The sequence below is a fragment of the Pseudorasbora parva genome, chromosome 1, assembly GCF_024679245.1.
Source record: "Pseudorasbora parva isolate DD20220531a chromosome 1, ASM2467924v1, whole genome shotgun sequence".
Classification (NCBI taxonomy): Eukaryota; Metazoa; Chordata; class Actinopteri; order Cypriniformes; family Gobionidae; genus Pseudorasbora; species Pseudorasbora parva.
Genome location: NC_090172.1, coordinates 59,270,325 through 59,291,007, shown reverse-complemented (window position 1 = coordinate 59,291,007; position 20,683 = coordinate 59,270,325). Strand labels below are relative to the sequence as shown.

General features: G+C 38.3%; 1 protein-coding gene across 2 annotated transcripts; it reads left to right on the top strand.

The window, feature by feature from the left end:
• Nucleotides 1–8,660: 8,660 nt before the first annotated feature.
• Nucleotides 8,661–16,044, top strand: ugt5g1 (UDP glucuronosyltransferase 5 family, polypeptide G1). Of its 2 annotated transcripts, none has more exons than XM_067446912.1 (2): nt 8,661–9,725; nt 12,661–16,044. In XM_067446912.1, the coding sequence occupies exon 2, from the start codon at nt 12,672–12,674 to the stop codon at nt 14,256–14,258; it is 1,587 nt and encodes a 528-aa protein (XP_067303013.1). In that variant the 5' UTR covers nt 8,661–9,725; nt 12,661–12,671; the 3' UTR covers nt 14,259–16,044. The 2 variants fall into 2 exon arrangements, with proteins under 2 accessions (XP_067303013.1, XP_067303002.1); XM_067446901.1 differs by lacking the exon at nt 8,661–9,725 and adding an exon at nt 10,034–10,174.
• Nucleotides 16,045–20,683: the final 4,639 nt, after the last annotated feature.

Genomic DNA, 20,683 nt, shown 5'->3' with positions numbered 1-20,683 from the left:
GTAGCAATAAAAAAATATACGAAAAACCTTGATTATTCTGGTTAGTCACATTGTACTGCTATTATTTTGAACAATACTGTACATGATGTAACTACAGAAGAGTCCAGATTTAAATAGGAAAACATTTTTTATTTGTAGCGAGATGCTTTAATGAGATGATTTTGTAGCTTGTTTAGGACTTCTTCATGTGTCAAAAAACATTTCTGACTTCTTCTTGCTCACTCAGTTCTGAAAGATGAAATGTTGAAGTTAGCCAATATTAACTGTTGTTTAAAAGTTATTAAGTTCCGGTCACCTCTTTTGAGCATCAAATTAACATTTAAACATTTGAACTTTGCACAGTTAGTCTATAGATCATGGCAGTGTGCACTCGTCCCAAAGTGCGCAAATATTTAGTTCTCTTTCAAATTTTGTGCTTGAACGGACAAACTCACAAAAAGTATGTCAACATGTCCATCTTGATGTATCCAAGCAGACATAGTCTGAATATGCCTTAAGTGAACTTTATGCAGTCGAGAAAGACGACACATATCCTGCATTAGAGCTTGTGTAAATTTAATAAGGATTCATCTTTAATTTAAACAGTGAAATATGCAATTATTTCACATTTGATTACTTTATTCAATTTCTTTAACTAAAAACGGATGTTAGACCTAACTGAAAAACCTGAAAAGCATTGTTCATTTTATCAGTATCTTTGCGCAATAGTATTGATTTGTGCTGCTGCTTGTATTTAAGTTATTTGTTCTTATTTTCTTTATTTTTATTTGACATTAGTACTTTTTTCCCTAATCATAGTCAATACAGAACCGTACCGAAACCGTGAGCCTAGAACCATGATACAAAAACGTTACACCCCTAGCGTAACGTAAGTGAGAGTGTAGCACACACACACTGAAAGCCTTCGGCAGAATTCAGATGAGCCATTTTAATCTAGATTTAAAAAAATTATCTATGCCCACCTCTAATATATATATATAATCATATATGTGATGGTACGTTGCAGGGACCATTTTCCTCCATGAAAATGTACAGCACAGAGAGCGAGATTTAAATTTGAACCATTGTTCCCTATAACTCCCCCCGTCCCTAGGAAGGCTGAACAAAGTTTCATCAAAGGCTGTAGTTGCCTTACCGTTTGCTGTAGTCCTTAAAAATTGATTTTTTAAAATCATATCTCCCTTTGCTTTAAACTTTGAACGTTGTAACTTTGCAGATGTTGTTTATGCTCAAACAGCAACATTACACAATAGCTAAAGTTAGAAAAGTGAAATTGTGTTTTACCACCCCTTTAAAACAACAACAAATCAGAACGAAATAGAAAGCAGTAATTGTAAGGCCACAATATTTTATTTTGTGTATTTATTTATTATTTCAAACATATAGTATAAGATTCTGATATAATTAACTCGTTATTTCAGAAAAACACAGCAAAAACTATATTATATTATATTATATTATATTATATTATATTATATTATATTATATTATATTATATTATATTATATTATATACATGAGACTTTTTTTCCTCAAGTGAATGCAATACGCTTCCAAACCCTTTGCAATAGTTTTTACTTTAACAATATAACTGAATTAAACCACACACTTAAAGTTTATGTTTTACTAGGAAACATCGAACCCACTTTATATTAGGTGCACTGTAAAAAATTATATGTTCAATAAGTTATGACAACATATGTGTTTACATTGTTTTAACTCATCAAAATGAGTTAAAAAATGTTAAACTTTTTTTTATTAATTATACAAGATGTAAGTCATTCTTTAAAGTCAGTTTAACGTAATTTAATTTGAAATAACTTAAAAATCCAAGTCGATTGTACTGCAAAGGTTAAAAATTTGCCTTTTTTTACAGTGTGGCCTTACACTGTAAAAAAAAATGTGTTGGTTTTTGTTGGTTTAACTTAAAAAAGTAATTAACCTGGCTGCCTTAAAATTTTGTGTTTATTGAAATTAAAAATTTGAGTTGATACAATGAAGGAAATTTGTTTAATAAATAGAAACTCCAAATATTATTGTATCTGAACTACATAAAAATTTTGATAAATCATGAAAATAGCACTATTTGGCATGTTTCACTGCGTCATCAGAAATAACACACACACAATTACTCAATATGCTGACAAAATCTTTTAATATTTTAATAAAGGTTGTCAAATCTCAAAAAATGTTCATTGTATTAACTCAAATTTAAGGCAACCAGGTAACTTTTTTTCTAAATAATTTTTATAGTGTATGTACTTACATTAAAAAAATAAGTACAATGTACTTACTGTGTTCAAATTGTATTGCAAAGCACTTATGCTGATATTGAGGTGGGATACGGGTAGAGTTAGGGACAGGTGTGGTGGGGTGGGTCAGTTTAAGGGTAGAGTAAGGGTCAGGTGTGGTGGTGTGGGTCAGTTTAAGGGTAGAGTTAGGGTCAGGTGTGGTGGTGTGGGTCAGTTTAAGGGTAAAGTTAGGGACAGGTGTGGTGGTGTGGGTCAGTTTAAGGGTAGAGTTAGGGACAGGTGTGGTGGTGTGGGTCAGTTTAAGGGTAAAGTTAGGGTCAGGTGTGGTGTGGTGCTGTGGGTCAGTTTAAGGGTAGAGTTAGGGACAGGTGTGGTGGTGTGGGTCAGTTTAAGGGTAGAGTTAGGGTCAGGTGTGGTGGTGTGGGTCAGTTTAAGGGTAGAGTTAGGGTCAGGTGTGGTGGTGTGGGTCAGTTTAAGGGTAAAGTTAGTGTCAGGTGTGGTGGTGTGGGTCAGTTTAAGGGTAGAGTTAGGGTCAGGTGTGGTGGTGTGGGTCAATTTAAGGGTAGAGTTAGGGTCAGGTGTGGTGGTGTGGGTCAGTTTAAGGGTAGAGTTAGGGACAGGTGTGGTGGTGTGGGTCAGTTTAAGGGTAGAGTTAGGGTCAGGTGTGGTGGTGTGGGTCAGTTTAAGGGTAAAGTTAAGGACAGGTGTGGTGGTGTGGGTCAGTTTAAGGGTAGAGTTAGGGTCAGGTGTGGTGGTGTGGGTCAGTTTAAGGGTAGAGTTAGGGTCAGGTGTGGTGGTGTGGGTCAGTTTAAGGGTAGAGTTAGGGTCAGGTGTGGTGGTGTGGGTCAGTTTAAGGGTAGAGTTAGGGTCAGGTGTGGTGGTGTGGGTCAATTTAAGGGTAGAGTTAGGGTCAGGTGTGGTGGTGTGGGTCAGTTTAAGGGTAGAGTTAGGGACAGGTGTGGTGGGGTGGGTCAGTTTAAGGGTAGAGTTAGGGTCAGGTGTGGTGGTGTGGGTCAGTTTAAGGGTAGATTTAGGGACAGGTGTGGTGGTGTGGGTCAGTTTAATGGTAGAGTTAGGGACAGGTGTGGTGGTGTGGGTCAGTTTAAGGGTAGAGTTAGGGACAGGTGTGGTGGTGTGGGTCAGTTTAAGGGTAGAGTTAGGGTCAGGTGTGGTTGTGTGGGTCAGTTTAAGGGTAGAGTTAGGGACAGGTGTGGTGGTGTGGGTCAGTTTAAGGGTAAAGTTAGGGTCAGGTGTGGTGGTGTGGGTCAGTTTAAGGGTAGAGTTAGGGTCAGGTGTGGTGGTGTGGGTCAGTTTAAGGGTAAAGTTAGGGTCAGGTGTGGTGGTGTGGGTAAGTTTAAGGGTAGAGTTAGGGACAGGTGTGGTGGTGTGGGTCAGTTTAAGGGTAGAGTTAGGGACAGGTGTGGTGGTGTGGGTCAGTTTAAGGGTAAAGTTAGGGTCAGGTGTGGTGGTGTGGGTCAGTTTAAGGGTAGAGTTAGGGACAGGTGTGGTGGTGTGGGTCAGTTTAAGGGTAGAGTTAGGGACAGGTGTGGTGGTGTGGGTCAGTTTAAGGGTAGAGTTAGGTGTAAGGGAAGTGTCATCTGTGTAATGACAAATGTAACTACAGAAATTAATTACATGTAATTACATGCAGGTATTTTTAAATGTAAGTACAATGTAAAAACATGTATGTACACAATTAGTGCATTGTATCAAATGATTAATCAATGTTAGTACATAGTAGTTAAGGCCACCTAATATAAAGTGGGTCCGAAACATCTAACAAGTAAATAACACAATAGGGTTACACTTTATTTTATTTTAAGGAGTCATTGTTACAATGTAATTAAATATTACGTATGGAGTAATATTAATTAACATGTACTTACTATAGGATTAGATTAAGATTCGTCTGGGAACTAAAGAGACAAGTTGCTCAAGTTTAGGGATAGGATTGTTGTCCCATTCTTGTCTAAAACAGGCTTCTAGTTACTCAACTGTCTTAGGTCTTCTTTGTCGCATCTTCCTCTTTATGATGCGCCAAATGTTTTCTATGGGTGAAAGATCAGGGCTGCATTTCCCGATAACGTTGTCTCTTAGAGCGCTACGAAGACTCTAAAGGTTTAACTTAACTGAAGGTATACCATTTCTAGGTGTGTTCCCCGAACTATACCTTAGGAGGTCGCTTAAGGTATACCTTCTTAAGTGCGACGTTAGCGGGTGCTGTCCGTGGCGGCGGTGCTGAATTGGCTTATATCAATGGCTCAATAATCGATTATTTACTCTATTCCGGGGCTGTTTCACTGCCTTATGCGAAAACATTATGTTCTTTATAAAAGAAGCACTTCAGAAATAGTTGAACTTTCATTTATCATACAAAATTGGAATCATACAAATATGGAAATGCACCATAGTTTAGGAATGAATACGATTATTAATTTATTAGGCTTTTCAGCCCAATCAAGTACCATAATAATAATAAACAAAATACTCTTTAATTGTCAAGTTCATAAATTATTTTCAAAACTGATTTGGAAAAAAACCACAACATGCACACAAAATTACTTTTTTTCAATATACAAAATGATTGTGGGTTTTTTTTTTTTTATACCTCTTATCACATTATTGAGCATGTCAAATATTAGTAACAACATTAGATTTGATGCATTGTTAGTTTTTGTACAGGATCAGTTTTTGTTTCTCCCTCATTTACCGTTTGTGGCAGTTTTTGCCCCATTGACTTCCATTATAACCACATTTTTTGATTGTAAAGCCATAATGCTATATAATCATGCACAATCACTTTTTAAATTGAAAATAAGTTATTTTGTGTGTAAGTTTTTTTTTTCCAAATCATTTTGAATCAGTTTTTGAAAATCATGTATGAACTTATGGCATTTAAAGAGTGATAGTAGTGACAATTAAACAAGGACAACAGCTCAACAATAAACATGGAATCAAGTAGGCCCGTAAGCTTGCAACAGAACACATTTTATATTATTTTACATTTGATTATTTTATTTATTTCTAAAGAACTATTTAGTAGCCTATATTGGTGCACTTTAAAAGGGATGGCTCACCCAAAAATAAAAATTGTCATTATTTACTCGCCCTCATGATGTTCCAAACCTGTATGAGTTTCTTTGTTCTGCTGAACACAAAAGAAGATATTTTGAAGAATGTTTGTAGCCAGGCTGCTTTGGGGGCACCATTTACTTCCATGGTAGGAATTCAACATAACAAAGAAATGTATACAGGTTTAAAAAGGAAATTGTCAGATTTTTAATTTTTGGGTACACTGTCTCTTTAAGCAGTTATTTTGAACCAGTAACCACTTTACTGACAAAAATGTTCTGAAATTCAAAAATTTAATTAAATTTTCTTTATTACTTTACTATTATGACTATATTATTATGCAATTATTTGTCCCATTTTATCTAAATATTTTTTAAATGTCAAACTTTATATGACAGAGTTATTTATTATTAATATAGCTAAATGATAAATTAATAACATTAATTAGGCTATAATCTATTAATGAACCGGTCTAATGTCTAGAAAAATAAGTCTGCCAAGCTTTGATAATGTATGGAATATTATATTAATATATTATCCATTAAAAAAACAATAGGCCTACCTAGAAGCACGGATGTGCCCGTCATCACTGCTGCTTCCAGTCAGACAGTCTGAGACACTGAAATGCTTCTCCAGAGGTTGCAGTTTGTCTTAGGTTCATCTTAAGTTACTGGACAGACTCACTGATACATTTTTTTCTATTGAACCCTATATCTGGAAATCCTCTTGCGTTTAAACGGTGGACATGAGCTCGACATGTTTTTAAAAAAGCGCGCAAGTTTCCAGCGCATATTCTCGAGACTCCGTCGCTATGGCAGCAAAGCTGCTAAAACCCAATCTTGTGCATCGCGTCCGTATTGGTTTGATTCGGCGGGACGCGTCATTTTGCTTGTAAATACAGGACGATACAGAATCGATCCATATAGCAGCACGAAGGAGTTTGCTAAAATATTGGTGGGGACAATTTTGCCATCTTAAAATATTGATTGGGACTAGTACCTAGCGTCCCCCCCCCCCCCCCCCCCCCCAAACCTACGCCCATGATTAACGTTAAGGGATACCTTAAGGTATAACTTAAGAATGGCGTAGAGTTAAGAACGTCTGCAGCCCTGGACTGCAGGCTGGCCATTTCAGTAGCCAGATCCTTCTTAAACGCAGCCATAATGTTGTAATTGATGCAGTATGTGGTCTGGCATTGTCATGTTGGAAAATACAAGGTCTCCCCTGAAAGACACGACGTCTGGATGGGAGCATAGTATGTTGTTCTAGAACTTGGATATACCTTTCAGTATTGATGGTTAATGTGTAAGGTGACCATGCCACACACACTCATCCAACCCCATACCATCAGAGATGCAGACTCTGAACTAAGCGCTGATAACAACTTAGGTCGTCCTTGTCATCTTAAAGAACTTCAAATTTGGATGCGTCGGACCACAGAACAGTTTTTCACTTTGCCACAGTCCATTTCAAATGAGCCTTGGCCCAGAGAAAACGCCGGTGGATTGTGTTCACGACAATGTTTTCTGGAAGTATTCCTGAGCCCATGTTGTGATTTCCATTACAGTATCATTCCTGTATGTGATGCAGTGCCGTCTAAGGGCCTGAAGATCATGGGCATCCTGTAGGGTTTTCCGGCCTTGACCCTTACGCACAGAGATTGTTCCAGATTCTCTGAATCTTTGGATGATATTATGCACTGTAGATGATGATGACTTCAAACTCTTTGCAATTTTTCTCTGAGAAACTCCCTTCTGATATTGCTTCACTATTTTTCGCCGCAGCATTGGGAAAATTGGTGATCCTCTGCCCATCTTGACTTCTGAGAGACACTGCCACTCTAAGAGGCTCTTTTTATACCCAATCATGTTGCCAATTGACCTTTTTTGGAATGTGTGGCTCTCATGAAATCCTAAATTAGCCAATATTTGGCATGCCATTTCAAAATGTCTCACTTTCAACATTTGATATGTTATCTATATTCTATTATGAATAATAAATAAGTTTAAGATTTGTAAATTATTGCATTCCTTTTTATTCACAATTTGTACAGTGTCCCAACTTTTTTTGAATTGGGTTTGTATTTACTCCATAGCAGTTTGTTGCAATATGTGTAAAAATAAGATGCTATTTATACTATTTATATTTATTCTATTTATTTTGACACGTATGTACTATTTGCACCTCAGTATAGTTGTGCATTAGCCTAGAAATCTAGACGCACCCTAGCGGCAGCAAAACTAATCTGCCCGCAGGTGTCGTCTAGCAACTCTCAATACCCTTCTGAGCTGTAAACGCCAAACTCTGGTCGGGCCAATCACATCGTGTATAGAGTCGGCGGGCGGGGCCATAATGACGACAGCCGAGTTGCGTTTGCGTGCTTCTAGTAAACACAGAAACTGGCGAACGGCGGTCTTTCGAATCAGCTCTGACCGCGACTCTGGAAGACTTGGAGTTAAGCTTTTCTCTGAGAAAAGAACAAAGAACGGCACTGAAGTCATTCTTAAGAAGGGAAGATGTGTTCTGAGTTTTGCCGACCGGGACGGCGAATGTTTAATCTGTCAACGAGCTCTGTTTCACCTGCGTTGCTCTGGTTGGTTGTAGCGCTATCCTCTCGCGTGCAGAGGGAGTTTGAAAGACAACCGTTTATCCGCCCCTCAGATTGAGCTGTCAATGGTGAGTTTCCAGACCAAACATCTTGATGTGGGTCTGGCTTGTCAGGTTAGTTTAATAAAGTCAGGCTAGTGTATTAACAGGATGCAATAATAACAGTTGCATTTAATTATACATTTAATAATATTTTTATTAATCAAAGAAGGTTGTTGCGCTCTTCAGTAGGAAAGATTCTTTTTCTTTCAGGTGCGTAGAGCCAGAGAAGACTTAAGCAAAACAAAAGAGATGGCTCCTCAGCACTGAGGATAGCAACCTGCTGAAACGTTTGCTCATGCTCCTCTGTTTTTAACGCACTTGCACTTTGCACGTTATTGCACCATGCAATTGAAAAAATAAAAATGATATAGTTTCTTAGACTTTTTAGTCTCTTTTGGATTCAGTGTGCGGTCAGCCATCTCTTTTATAATATTTTTATTAAAAATATTAAATGGATGGCATCTGACAATAAAAACACTCCCTACACCTACCCCTAATCCTACACAAAACATTTCGTTAGGCACTTTATTTTCACTTTTTAGAAAAATTTTATTGAAAGTAAATGCCTTTCCGATGTGATGTGTGATGGAAAAAGGGAGAAGAGTGAGCTCGGCAAAAGGAGGATTCGAATCTTGCTTGTTCCATATGCTGCTTTACTGACTGCACCACTGAAGTAAGTATGTCTGTTTTTATTCTTGTTTGGGCCAACCAGGCATTGTTAAGCAGAATTAGTGCGAATAGCACTTGCCAACAAGGCTGTTTGTTTTTCTGTACCGGTATTTACTTCACCACAGGATCGTTTTTTATCAGTGTACATAACTGGCTGCTTACTGAATATTGGTACCGTGACAACCCTTTTTTAAACAATATAAAACGATTAGACAATGGGGTACAGAAAATAATTCCAAGATATATTCTCAGAATGTGCACAAATTTGTTTGTCAGGTAAATTTATCCTGTTTTTAGGATGCTCAGGTATTTTTGTTGGAAAATGACAAACACACTCTTTTAGAAAAGGAATTTTGAATTTTCTGATCTCCAAACCCCTACTGATTATGACTTTATAGCTCTCAAATATTCAAGACCATTGCCATTTTGCTCTTCCATTACAGTGAATTATTTTAAAATGTTTTGATACAAATTATGATGATGAATAACATTATAATTGTAAAGGTGTAACACAAATTGACCATTCTAAATAAAACAAATGTAATGTAAAATGCATTTAAATGTAAAAATACTGCGTTGTAAAAGCACATGAATCTAAAGTACTCAGTGTCCTGGCTTTTGCTTGACACAGAACAGATTAGTGACCTTACAGTGTAAACGTTAAAATGCACTCCAGCAAGCTGTTTTTTGGCAAACAGAAAACGGTGTGTGAGCTGAGTGTTGATAGCCCTTCTTTTGCTGTCCCAGTTTTGCCTGGCGATTCAAACCTCACACTTCACACTGATCCACGTGAAGGCAGACCGGCAATCAGTGAGGATATTTCACTCTCTCTGAATGAAAGCTAATCAAAAACTGAGACCAGAGCTCACTTTAGATCTCATGTTACAGAGCATGAGAAGGAGGTTTAACAAAGAAACACAGCCTTTCGCCTGTTTTTGCGTGTCTTACGCAGTGTGGCTGTATGTGATTACATCTGTGTTGAATGCATGTACACATTTTGGAAATCCAAAGCTTGTTTTGGCAGTGTTTGCCCCAGTCTAGACAACCAGAGCGTCGACAGGATTGGCGTAGAGTCATACAAAAGGTAAAGTAAACTTCACAAATGTTTTAGTCAAAAATCTGCTATTTTCATAATGTGTAAGGCAATATTAAAATCCTTGATCTATGGGCACATAGCGTGTTAAAAAGCCTCTTGGTGGTGTGTTTATTTTGGGATTAATAGAGTGTTTGAGGTCATCTGTTGTGCTGAATGCAAATATTTGAGCTACAAAGACACCGTGACAGGGCAGATGGGTTGCAAGAGAAAGCCAATGGGAGGAGCCGGAGAGGATGTGATGTGTGATTTAGGAAGAGGGAAGTTCTTGACAGTAAGGACTTGGCCATTGTGGATGAGACGAATATCTTGCACTGAACAGCCGCAGAGCATTTGTTTTTGCTTGTTAACTGAAGATCTGGAGATTATCACTCTGCACACGGTCACCGGTATTGCTTGTTCCAGCTCACAAATGGATTATTATCTGAAAACACAAACAGGTAATTCCAGTATAGCCATATAGATGCAGGACAGATCAAACTCAAAATCACAAATGCTCTAGTTCTGACTGTTTTCTTTTTAGTGTGCTCCTATAAATCCTTCCTGATGCTTATTGGTAAATATTATGCTATTCATGAAACGTGTTTATATGGGCAGGGCAAAATGTATTGCACTTTAGTGTTTTCAGATATGTGAAACATTACTAATGTGAAGTAAATATTGGTCTAGGTTGTATATAAAACGCTCAAACTGTGCCTTCATTTAACTGTTTAGTGACAAAGATTGGGAGGGGCATGATAAGATAATTGAGGCAAGTGAAGAGCACTCAGCCAATCATCAATAAGAGAGGTATATACACGCAGTCTTACCTCCGTTTGGTAACAGTTTATCAGCAGCACGGACGGCATTTCCTGCAGCTCGCCCCGCCCGTCCGCTCCCGCTGTGTCCGTCTACATGACTCCTCAAGCCGCGAGAATGTCCGCAGCCTCCCCATATAGCACACGCCGCTCGAAGCGATTCTAAACAAGCCGATTCATTTCAGCGAACCGGTTCTTTTCGGACATTTCGGCTCAATGAACCGTTTCAAAAAGGCGATTCATTGGTTCCTGACGTCATCGTGCATTGATGTCTGCATTTCTCAGTGTCGTGTTATGTCAAGGAAACATTCAAATAAAGTAATCTGTGTCAATGCATATTGAAACAATCGGATAAACTTATTTGTGTGAGTGAGTGCGTTTAGGCTACCGACCCTCAAGGTGTTCCAAACCTGCAAGAATTTCTTTCTTCTGCTGAAAACAAAAGTAGATATGAATAATGCTTGTAACAAAGCAAATACAGCAACCATTGACTACCATAGTGTTTTTTCCATAGTGTCAGTGTTGCTCTAGCTGCTTTTTTTTTACAAACATTATTCAAAATATCTTCTTATGTTTTCAGCAGAAGAAAGAAACTCTTACAGATTTAATATATAATTCATTTAATATGATATCTTACAGACATTATGACAGGATTTTTATTTTGGGTGAACTATCCGTTAATGGTGTTTGTGTAGTTAAATTTCATTCAATATTGACTATCCTAGACATGCGTAAAATGTTACATGTCTAAATTAACCTATAGAAAGAAATATAAACTCGTTTATATAACTTAAAATATAATCTGCATGCACAATCAATTACAGTAAAATTTATTTTTATCTCTCGACAGGAAGGTTGTTGCAGGTTTTTAATTAAATGTTATGTAATAACGGTAGTCATAAGCATATTTCCAGACTTTAGTCGCCAGCTCAATCATCAGAGTCCTCGGTAATCCTCGGCAAACTTCGACAGCTTGTTGAATCGGACGTGCTACTTTTGTATCTTAAATTTACTTTATAAATTATATGTAAGTGTGAACTCGTGAATTTTATGTATAGCTTATATGATATTGTATGATACACTACCCGGTTTGGATTTGAATAATGCTTAAAAAGTCTATGATTTTAAGAATATTGCAATGATTATTACATTTCAAGCAACTTCTATGTTTGGCAACAGTTCTTTTAACCCTAATTAGTGGTGTGTGTATAGCTTTTTATTTCTTTTAAACAAATAAAGAAAGTGTGACAAATTCTTTGAAAGTCTTTGGGATGTGCTGGAGGAGACTTAAAGGTGCACTATGTAGGATTTCTGCAGTAAAATATCCAAAAACCACTAGGCCAGTGATATATATTTTGTTCTTACAATACCCCCAAATGTTTCCAACTATTTGTAAATTGTGAGAAATTGCTATTTTAAGCAATGAGCCGGGACGTCTGAGGGAGTCGCCTGTTAATGGCGTCATATCTGCGTTACTCTCGGTTTCCGCTTTTATTCTGCAGAAGCGCTTTACTCTTAGCAGTGTGAACAAGTGTCACCGCAGCCGCTGAGCGAACGCACAGAGTAACGTCAGAACATCATTTAAACACACTTAAATGTGTCTAATATGGTAAACAGAGCTGCGTTACCTCATACTCATGACCGGAAAAGCGGAAACGGCGCCGGCGACTGTCTCCCGTCATAATAAAAGTCCCGCTGCTCGCGAGGCGTGTGTTTGTGTAACAATCGCTCCAGCGGCCGTACTCAGCTCCTCAACACTCGGCCCTGCTCTGCTTCACACTACAGTAACGTTAATAATCACATCAATCACATCCATAGGACTCGGGATTTCTGCCCGAGTCCGATCCCGATTCTTTCCCATCGGCTGTGAGGTGAAGACCACATGTCCCAAGATTCTGCTCAAACTTGGCATCAACAAACTACGCCTTTGTTTTGAATAGGCGACCTCTAGGGACATATTACAAATTACATAGTGCAGCTTTAACAGAGTGCTGCATTGTCATTACTCTTCCAAAAGTGCTGTCTGTTTACATCTACATTTGAAACATACAGTGTTTGCTCATAACCATGTCTATTGTATACATGAAATATTTAAATAAATCTCTCTCTCTCTCTGTGTTTATTTACAGCTTTCTAAAAAATGGATTTGCGGTCCACACAACTATCTGCACTGACTTGTCTACTCTTTGTGTCGTGCTGCTGTAATGGTGGAAATATCCTGGTGTTGCCTGAGGATGGCAGTCACTGGGTGAACATGCAAGTCATCTTGAGAAATCTCCACACCCGCGGCCACAGCCTTACAGTGGTGCGTTTGTCTAAAAGTTGGTACATCCAAGATAATCCGTCCCTCTACAGCACCATCACTGTCAACCCAACGGATTATGAAGACGTCGGCCTTGACTACTTTAAGTTTTTGATCGAGAGGTCGCTAGCACTACAAAGGATGTCCCCCTTCTTTCGCTTCTTTGAACAGCAGAAAGATATCACCAACATGCTAAAGGTATTTCACAACGGAGCGCTTCGAATGATTTCTTCCATTTTGGATGACGCAGGGCTCGTCGAACGCTTGCGAGAGGATAAGTTTGACCTGCTTCTAACAGACCCGGCGTTCCCAGTCGGAGTCCTGTTAGCCAATTTCCTCCGCGTTCCCATGGTTTACAACGTACGTTGGCTAAATGCTGGGGATTGCCACATGCAAACTGCTCCATCACCTCCATCCTACGTCCCAATGTATAATTCACTGCTCCACGACCAGATGAGCTTCCTGCAACGGACAGAAAATTTCATACGGTATTTTTTCAGCCTACTTCAGGAGCGATACATCATCATGCCTATTTACACCCAACTGCTTGAGCGTCACTTCCCACCTGGTGCTGACCTTCTGTCGATGCAGCAATCTGCGGACATTTGGTTAATAAGAATGGACTTTGTTTTTGAGTTTCCACGACCCAGCATGCCTAACTTGGTCTACATAGGCGGCTTTCAATGTAAGCCGGCTCAAGCACTTCCTGTGGAACTGGAAGAGTTTATGCAGAGCTCAGGAGAGCATGGAGTAGTCGTCATGTCTTTGGGAGTTGTGGTCAGTGCTCTCCCTAAAGCGATCACAGAGACAATCGCCTCCGCCTTTGCGGAGATCCCTCAAAAAATCGTATGGAGGTACCGCGGGGAACGACCCTCGACCCTGGGAAACAACACTTTACTTCTAGACTGGTTTCCTCAGAATGATCTCCTGGGCCATCCAAAGACTCGCGTGTTTGTATCTCATGGGGGCACCAACGGTATCTTCGAAGCTATTTACCATGGAGTCCCCGTCTTAGCTTTGCCGCTCCTCTTTGACCAGTTTGACAACGTTCTGCGCCTGCAGATTCGAAGCGCGGCTCGAGTGCTTAAAGTCGCAACACTTACGTCGCAAGAATTCCTCGAAGCCCTCAGAGACGTCCTGGAGAACCCGCTGTACCGAAACGGCATCCGCAAACTGTCCGAGCTGCATCACGATCGGCCCATGTCTCCTCTTGATAGTGCCACTTTTTGGATTGAGTTTGTCATGAGACACAAAGGAGCGGCTCATCTTCGCTCTGAGGCCAACAATTTGCCTTGGTACTCTTACCACAACCTCGACGTATTGGCATTTCTACTGGCATTCACTGCGATTGCTCTTTTGACATCAGTATATGTCTGTATGCTTTTGTGTTGCAAGAAGTCTATCAAAAAGAGGAAGGTGGACTGAGCTTTTGATATGCACTTATTTTATAATTCCAATACTTTTAGCGGTAACGCGCATGTAACTAAATATATATTTTTAAATAAAGTAGCATAATTACAACTAGGCTACTGAAATTGAAATGAGTTTGTTACTCGCTGTAAGGAAGTTCGTAGATATGGGAAGAAGGAGGGGGGAACCGGCGGACGTTTAAACACACTTAAACAAACCAAAATGAATAAACAAACTGAAAGTAAAACCACAGGTAGCCCCTCATAATAAAGTGTCAAAATAACATAAAGTCCAGGCCTGGTCCTCTCTCGTCCCTTCACTGTCGTCGCTCCTTCTTTACCTTTTTTTGAGTGATCAGATTTAAATCAATTTCGAAAGAATGTCGGAAGGCATTTACCCTTGGTCTTTTCGCAATCGGATTGATATCTGGTCAGAGAAAAATGAATGAAGTGAGCAGGTGTAAAAAGGCCATAAGGGTGCTTTCACACCTGCCTCGGTTGAATCGTACTCGAGTTCCTTTCCCTCTTTGGTGCGGTTCGTTTGGTCAGGTGTGAAAGCAGCAATCGCACTCGGGTGCGCACCAAAAGCGGACCAAACAAGCGTACCGAGACCTCCTTGAAGAGCTGGTCTCACGACGCTTTCAAACGAACTCTGGAGCGGTTTGTTTGTGGTGAGAACGTGATCCGACCTCGAACAGAACCAAATGCAAAAGTACTGATCATTTTTGGACTAAACCAGCTGCGCTGACATTATGTGCATGCACTCTAAAAAAATTCTTCGTTGTTTTAACGCAATGTTGGGTCAAATATGGACTAACCCAGCAATTGGTTTATTTTAACCCAGCGATTGGGTTGTTTTAACCCTGCAGTTGGGTTAAATATTTGCTTAAGACAACCCAATTGCTGGGTTAAAACAACCCAATTGCTGGGTTAGCCCATATTTGACCCAACATTGGGTTGTTTTTTACCCATAATTTTTTAGAGTGTGACATTACCTGATAGATCGTCGGCAATATGTTTGCAAGATGAGCATGTCAGAGTTAAGAATAATTAATGCACGCCTCCTCTTGAAGTGACGAGCGATGCGCGCTCGCCGTCTTCAGTTTATTAGAACGTTGTTTTCAAGTCGCATCCGCGCTTCATTATAGAAATGTATTGTTTGCATACTGTGGTAAATACACACCGTGTAGTAGATTATGGCCAGGGACAAAACCAGCCCGCGCAGTCGTCTCTCCATAGTGTTATTATAGTTTGCTGGCTTTTCCTCTTCTGTTGGTATTTTCCCAAACGTAAATTCTGGCCAATCGAAAAGCAGTTTAGGAAATACGCCATGGCCAATGAGTGATGTGGATGTTGTCACGTGCCTGCGTTTTGGTTCGTTTCAACTAGTTCGGAACCAAAGCAATCAGTGTGGTGTGAAAAGGAACCAAAAAAGCTGGAAAATGAAACAATGTATAATTGTTTGCCCTTGGTTCGAACCAAACGAACGGAACTAGAGATGTGAAAGCACCCTAACTCTCCCAGCTGCGCTAAAGGAGTGCTGGACACTAAACACCACGATACTGCTTGATTTGAAGGCCTGTTGCCCTGTTAATGACAATAAATAGGTCTAACAATTCTGTTTATTGTGTTTAACTATTCACTTCATATTTACATTTAAAAAGCAGACATAAAAGTAGCCTAAAAGGTACTGTAACAGATTCAACCCGGCGCTCTGGTGGAGTTAAATAGTCTGTAATCGGTGCTCTTGGGAAAGGGAAAAGTCAAATGGCTAGAAAGGCAGGTCCAAGGCACTCAGTTAAGTGAAGGATAAGGAAATAATTAAAAAGCCTTTATTTGGTATGGCTTAAGTCATTTTAAAATACAAGAGCCAACATGTTTCGACCCAAATTGGTCTTCATCAGGGCAAAGCAACACAATGAATGAGAATGATAACAATTTATATGTTACACCCCACCCATAACCCAACCACATCCAATTAGCCTAATAAGGACTAATATGAGTAATAATATATTAGTAATAACTAATAATGAGGCAATCAGGTGTACAGGATTGGGGATAATGTAATAGGGAAAGAGGGAAAGAAAAAAAAAGACAGACAAACTCCCCAATAGAGTTTGGCTGTTTTTTTGTTTGTTTGTTTTTCGTGTTTTTTCTTTCCCTATTACGTTGGTATCCCCAATCCTGTACACCTGATTGCCTCATTGGATTAATTGATTGTATTAGTCCTTATTAGGCTAATTGGATGTCGTTGGGTTATGGGGTGTAACATATAAATTGTTATCATTCTCATTCATTGTGTTGCTTAGCCCTGATGAAGACCAATTTGGGTCGAAACATGTTGGCTCTTGTATTTTAAAATGACTTAAGCCATACCAAATAAAGGCTTTTTAATTATTTCCTTATCCTTCACTTAACTGAGTGCCTTGGACCTGCCTTTCTAGCCTAAAAGGTACTTTCCCTATAGTAACTAATTACTTTTGATATACTGTAATTGGTAAAGTAATTTAATTATTTTAAAAGAAGTAACTATAGTAACTTTAACTAATTACTAATTTTCAGTAACTTGCCCAACACTACTTATTTCAAAACTGGGTGAAACTAAATTAAACATCATGCAGTTTGCAAAAAATGTTCCCTATCCAACTCTGGTCCATTTCATTTATTTTTTGGTAGTCTGTACAAAACAAAACAAAAACAGCATGAAATCTGTTTTTTACCATGTTGTGCAATAACAAAACATCTGCTGCTAAATACATTCTGGGTTGATTCCCAGGGAATGCATGCACGGAGAGCCTCATGAATGGTGTCTGGAAAAGTCTGATCTGGCCTCATGTAAATTGTAAATGCAATGCCTGAATATTGTTTATCAGTATTTTATAAAGTGTGTATTTTTTACAGTATCAGAAGAGGTATCAATAAGTATAGTTTGACTGACTTTATGGTTGTGACAGCTCATTAAAAACTCATATAAATGGAATAATAAAGCGTATATGCATCGTTGTACTCTGAATGCTGTTCTAATTTTGAAGTCTTTACCAAACACATAATTTAGTGCCTATAAAGAAGCCACTGAGATGTATTCAGTTCAGCCTTGACATTGTTCCTCTGCTCTCTCACTGTGTTTTAAATCATCATTAAAAGTTCAATGGGCCACTTCTTTGCTTGTTTCAGTTCTAATCCACTTCCTGGTATTTCTTATCTCAGGTCATGAATTTTTTCCTGCTCTCATTCATTTACCACATGTTCACATCTGCATAATAAAGCAAATTTAGCAGCAGTCCTCCAAATGATGGTGGCTCGAAAGAGAGCTCAATTCAGTGCGTTTTTTTCTGTGTGCACACATAAAGCTGCTTCTCAGACGCCAGAGTACAGAACTGTAGTCGATCTACTAAAATCTTATATTTAACTAAAACAAAATATGACTAAAACTAAATGGCATTTTAGTCAAAAGACTATCACTAAAACTAAATCAACATTTGCTGTCAAAATTCCCCCTGGTGCATCAATTAAAAAAATGTACCATACACTCTAAAAATGGCTGGGTTAAAAACAACCCAATTGGCAACCCAGCGCTGGGTAAATATTGGACCGAAAACAAGCTGGGTTAAATTAACCCAGTGGCATTTTAACCCAGCAGGCTGGGCTGTTGAGAAAACCCAAAATGTAGTCAATATTTTACCATTAATAATGGATTTGCTATTCTGGGTTATTCTTGCTGGGTTGTTCTTAAAATTTCTCCTGTGCATTGTCCTACTGTAAAACTAGACAATCATGAAAGAACAAATGAAGAATGCATGTTTAGACTGTTAAAACAATCATTTTTATTGCTTGACAAATGGTACAATACACAAATTAGTTAAAATTGGCAACAATGACAACTACCATATTCTGTCAATTTATTCACGTTTAAATCAAACTTTTATTTTGACGGGTTGCCTTGACTTTTGAGTGTCTGTGTTCATGATATGACACGCGCCCCCGTCATTCACACAGAGACGCAAAACATGGAAGAGTAATATTTAAATAATATTTAATATACACAGGCACTGGTATATATTCGTCTACAGTCTGGAGCCCTGCGTGACGCGTCACATTTTTAACATTTCAGTATGTAGTTGGTACCGAAGTACCAGTAGGCCTACTTGTGACATCCCTACATAAAACCATGTTTAATTTTTCGTAAGGGGATCATGGTTTCGTGTAATTACAAACTGTATTAATCTATCGTCTCACATGCCTAGCCTACCTGAACTAACACGAGTCAGTAAGTTACATTGCATCGGATTCTGAGGTAAAACTTTTGTCGTCTTCACGTCATGTCAGCTTAAGGATTGTTGCCGCGAAGAAGAAAAAAAACTATAACTATGCTAATTAAAATGATTATTAATGAAAACATATGAACATATCTTAAAACATCTGCAACCAGTGGCTTTGCCTTTAGCATTGTCCTTTCAAAATGACAGTTTGGGAGCTAATTTAAATCAAGGCGGGAAGCACGTGAAACAACCAAGCGCAGGGGAGAATCAACCAAGCATTGCGACCCAGCAGGTTTAACCCAACGACTGGAAATTTGAAACTACCCAATGGTGTTTAAAATGTGATCAAATAAACCAACAAAAATTACCCAACAGTCTTAACCAAGCATTTTGGGTTAAAAAACAACCCAGCATTATTTAGAGTGTAGATGACAAAAATGCCCACGTCAAAAAAAAAAAAAAAAAAAAATACTGGGAGACTTAAGTTTAGTCTCATTTAAAAAAAGACCATTGGCAGATTATTGTTGAAGTCAAAAAAGTTTACAAAGTGAAACCAAAAAAAAAAAAGTTTAAGTTTATTAAAATGTTTTATGAATAATGTTTTATAAAAACTTCTGGGTAAAAAACAGCCCAATGTTGGGCCAAATATGGACTAACCAAGCAATTGGGTTGTTTTAAGTCTTAAGCAAATATTTCACCGCAGGATTAAAACAACCCAATTGCTGGGTTAGTCCATATTTGGCCCATCACTGGGTTAAAACAACCCAACATTTTTTAGAGTGTATAAAATACATATTTTATGAAACATGTTTGCTTTATAGGCCAAACCTGAGAAAATGGCACCATCTGGTAAAAAAATAGTAACATTTTTAATTTTGAAGCAACCGAATGAACGCCTATTAACAAAGATTGCATAATTTATAGTTAAATGTCCAAATATATATATATATATATATATATATATATATATATATATATATATATATATATATATATATATATATATATATATATATATATATATATATATAGTTTTGTCCAAAAGGTAATGAGAGGTAGAATGCTGTGTACCAAGTGCAAAATTTATTTATTTTAAAGGAAATGGGGGTGAAATAGTCCAATTCCAATAAAATGCATACCTGTGCCAAAGTATGTTAGCATTAACACAGGCAAAATTATTACAAAAAACACACAACTGAAAAAGACAACGACAAAAAAACATTTGTTTATTTTTATGGATTTGCCTGCCAAGTTGCATACCATTATGGATACACTGCTAACACGGGTAAAGTTTGACGATGACGTTAGTTACCATGCAAAAACATAGTTGGTCTAATAATGTAAACTGAAGTCCTTTTAGAAATATGTTTTAACATAATCTTGTCAAATAAACACACTGTAGAAACCTTTCTTTTAGTATGATTTTGACATTGATAAGAGCTTTGTGACTTTTAAACAAGCATTGAAATTAGTTTATCAATGACTGGCTTAAACAACATGATGGCACAGCGTGCGTTCATCAATGCAACCTTAATACAATAATGTGTTTACTTTTGATATAGTACTTTTAAATGCACGTACTTCTGTAAGTTTGCTAAAGTAAAAATCTATCTTTACAACTTTCACTTATTTCACCAGTAGTCAAGTAAAGGCGTTGTGTAGTTTGTCCACCTCTGATGTTCAGCATCAATACTCAGGTAGGCTGTGGTGTTTAAACGATACTCGATTGATACTAAGGAGCACAAAGTTGCCAAGAAAATAGGCTGCTGGTAGTGTGGGATGAGGATGAGGCAGGATGGGTCCATGCTTTCATGTGGTTCACGCCAAATTCTGACCTTAGTGTCGCACCTTCTATTGTCTAGTTTTGGTGTCCCGTGTGAACTGTAGCCTCAGTTTCCTGTTCCTGCATGTGACCTTGGTTGAGACAAGTGATTATTAGAGTTACTGTTGCCTTTCTATCTGCTGAACCAGTGTGGCCGTTCTCAACAAGGCATTTTCCCCCACAGAACCGCCGCTCCCTGGATATTTGATCTTTTTTGGACCATTCTCTGTAAACCCTATAGAGATGGTTGAGCTTAAATAATCAGCAGTTTCTGAAATACTCAGACCAGCCCAAAGGATTACTTTGTTCACAAATGTACATTGGCTGCTAAAACATCTATTGTTTGGGAACTTTGCTTTT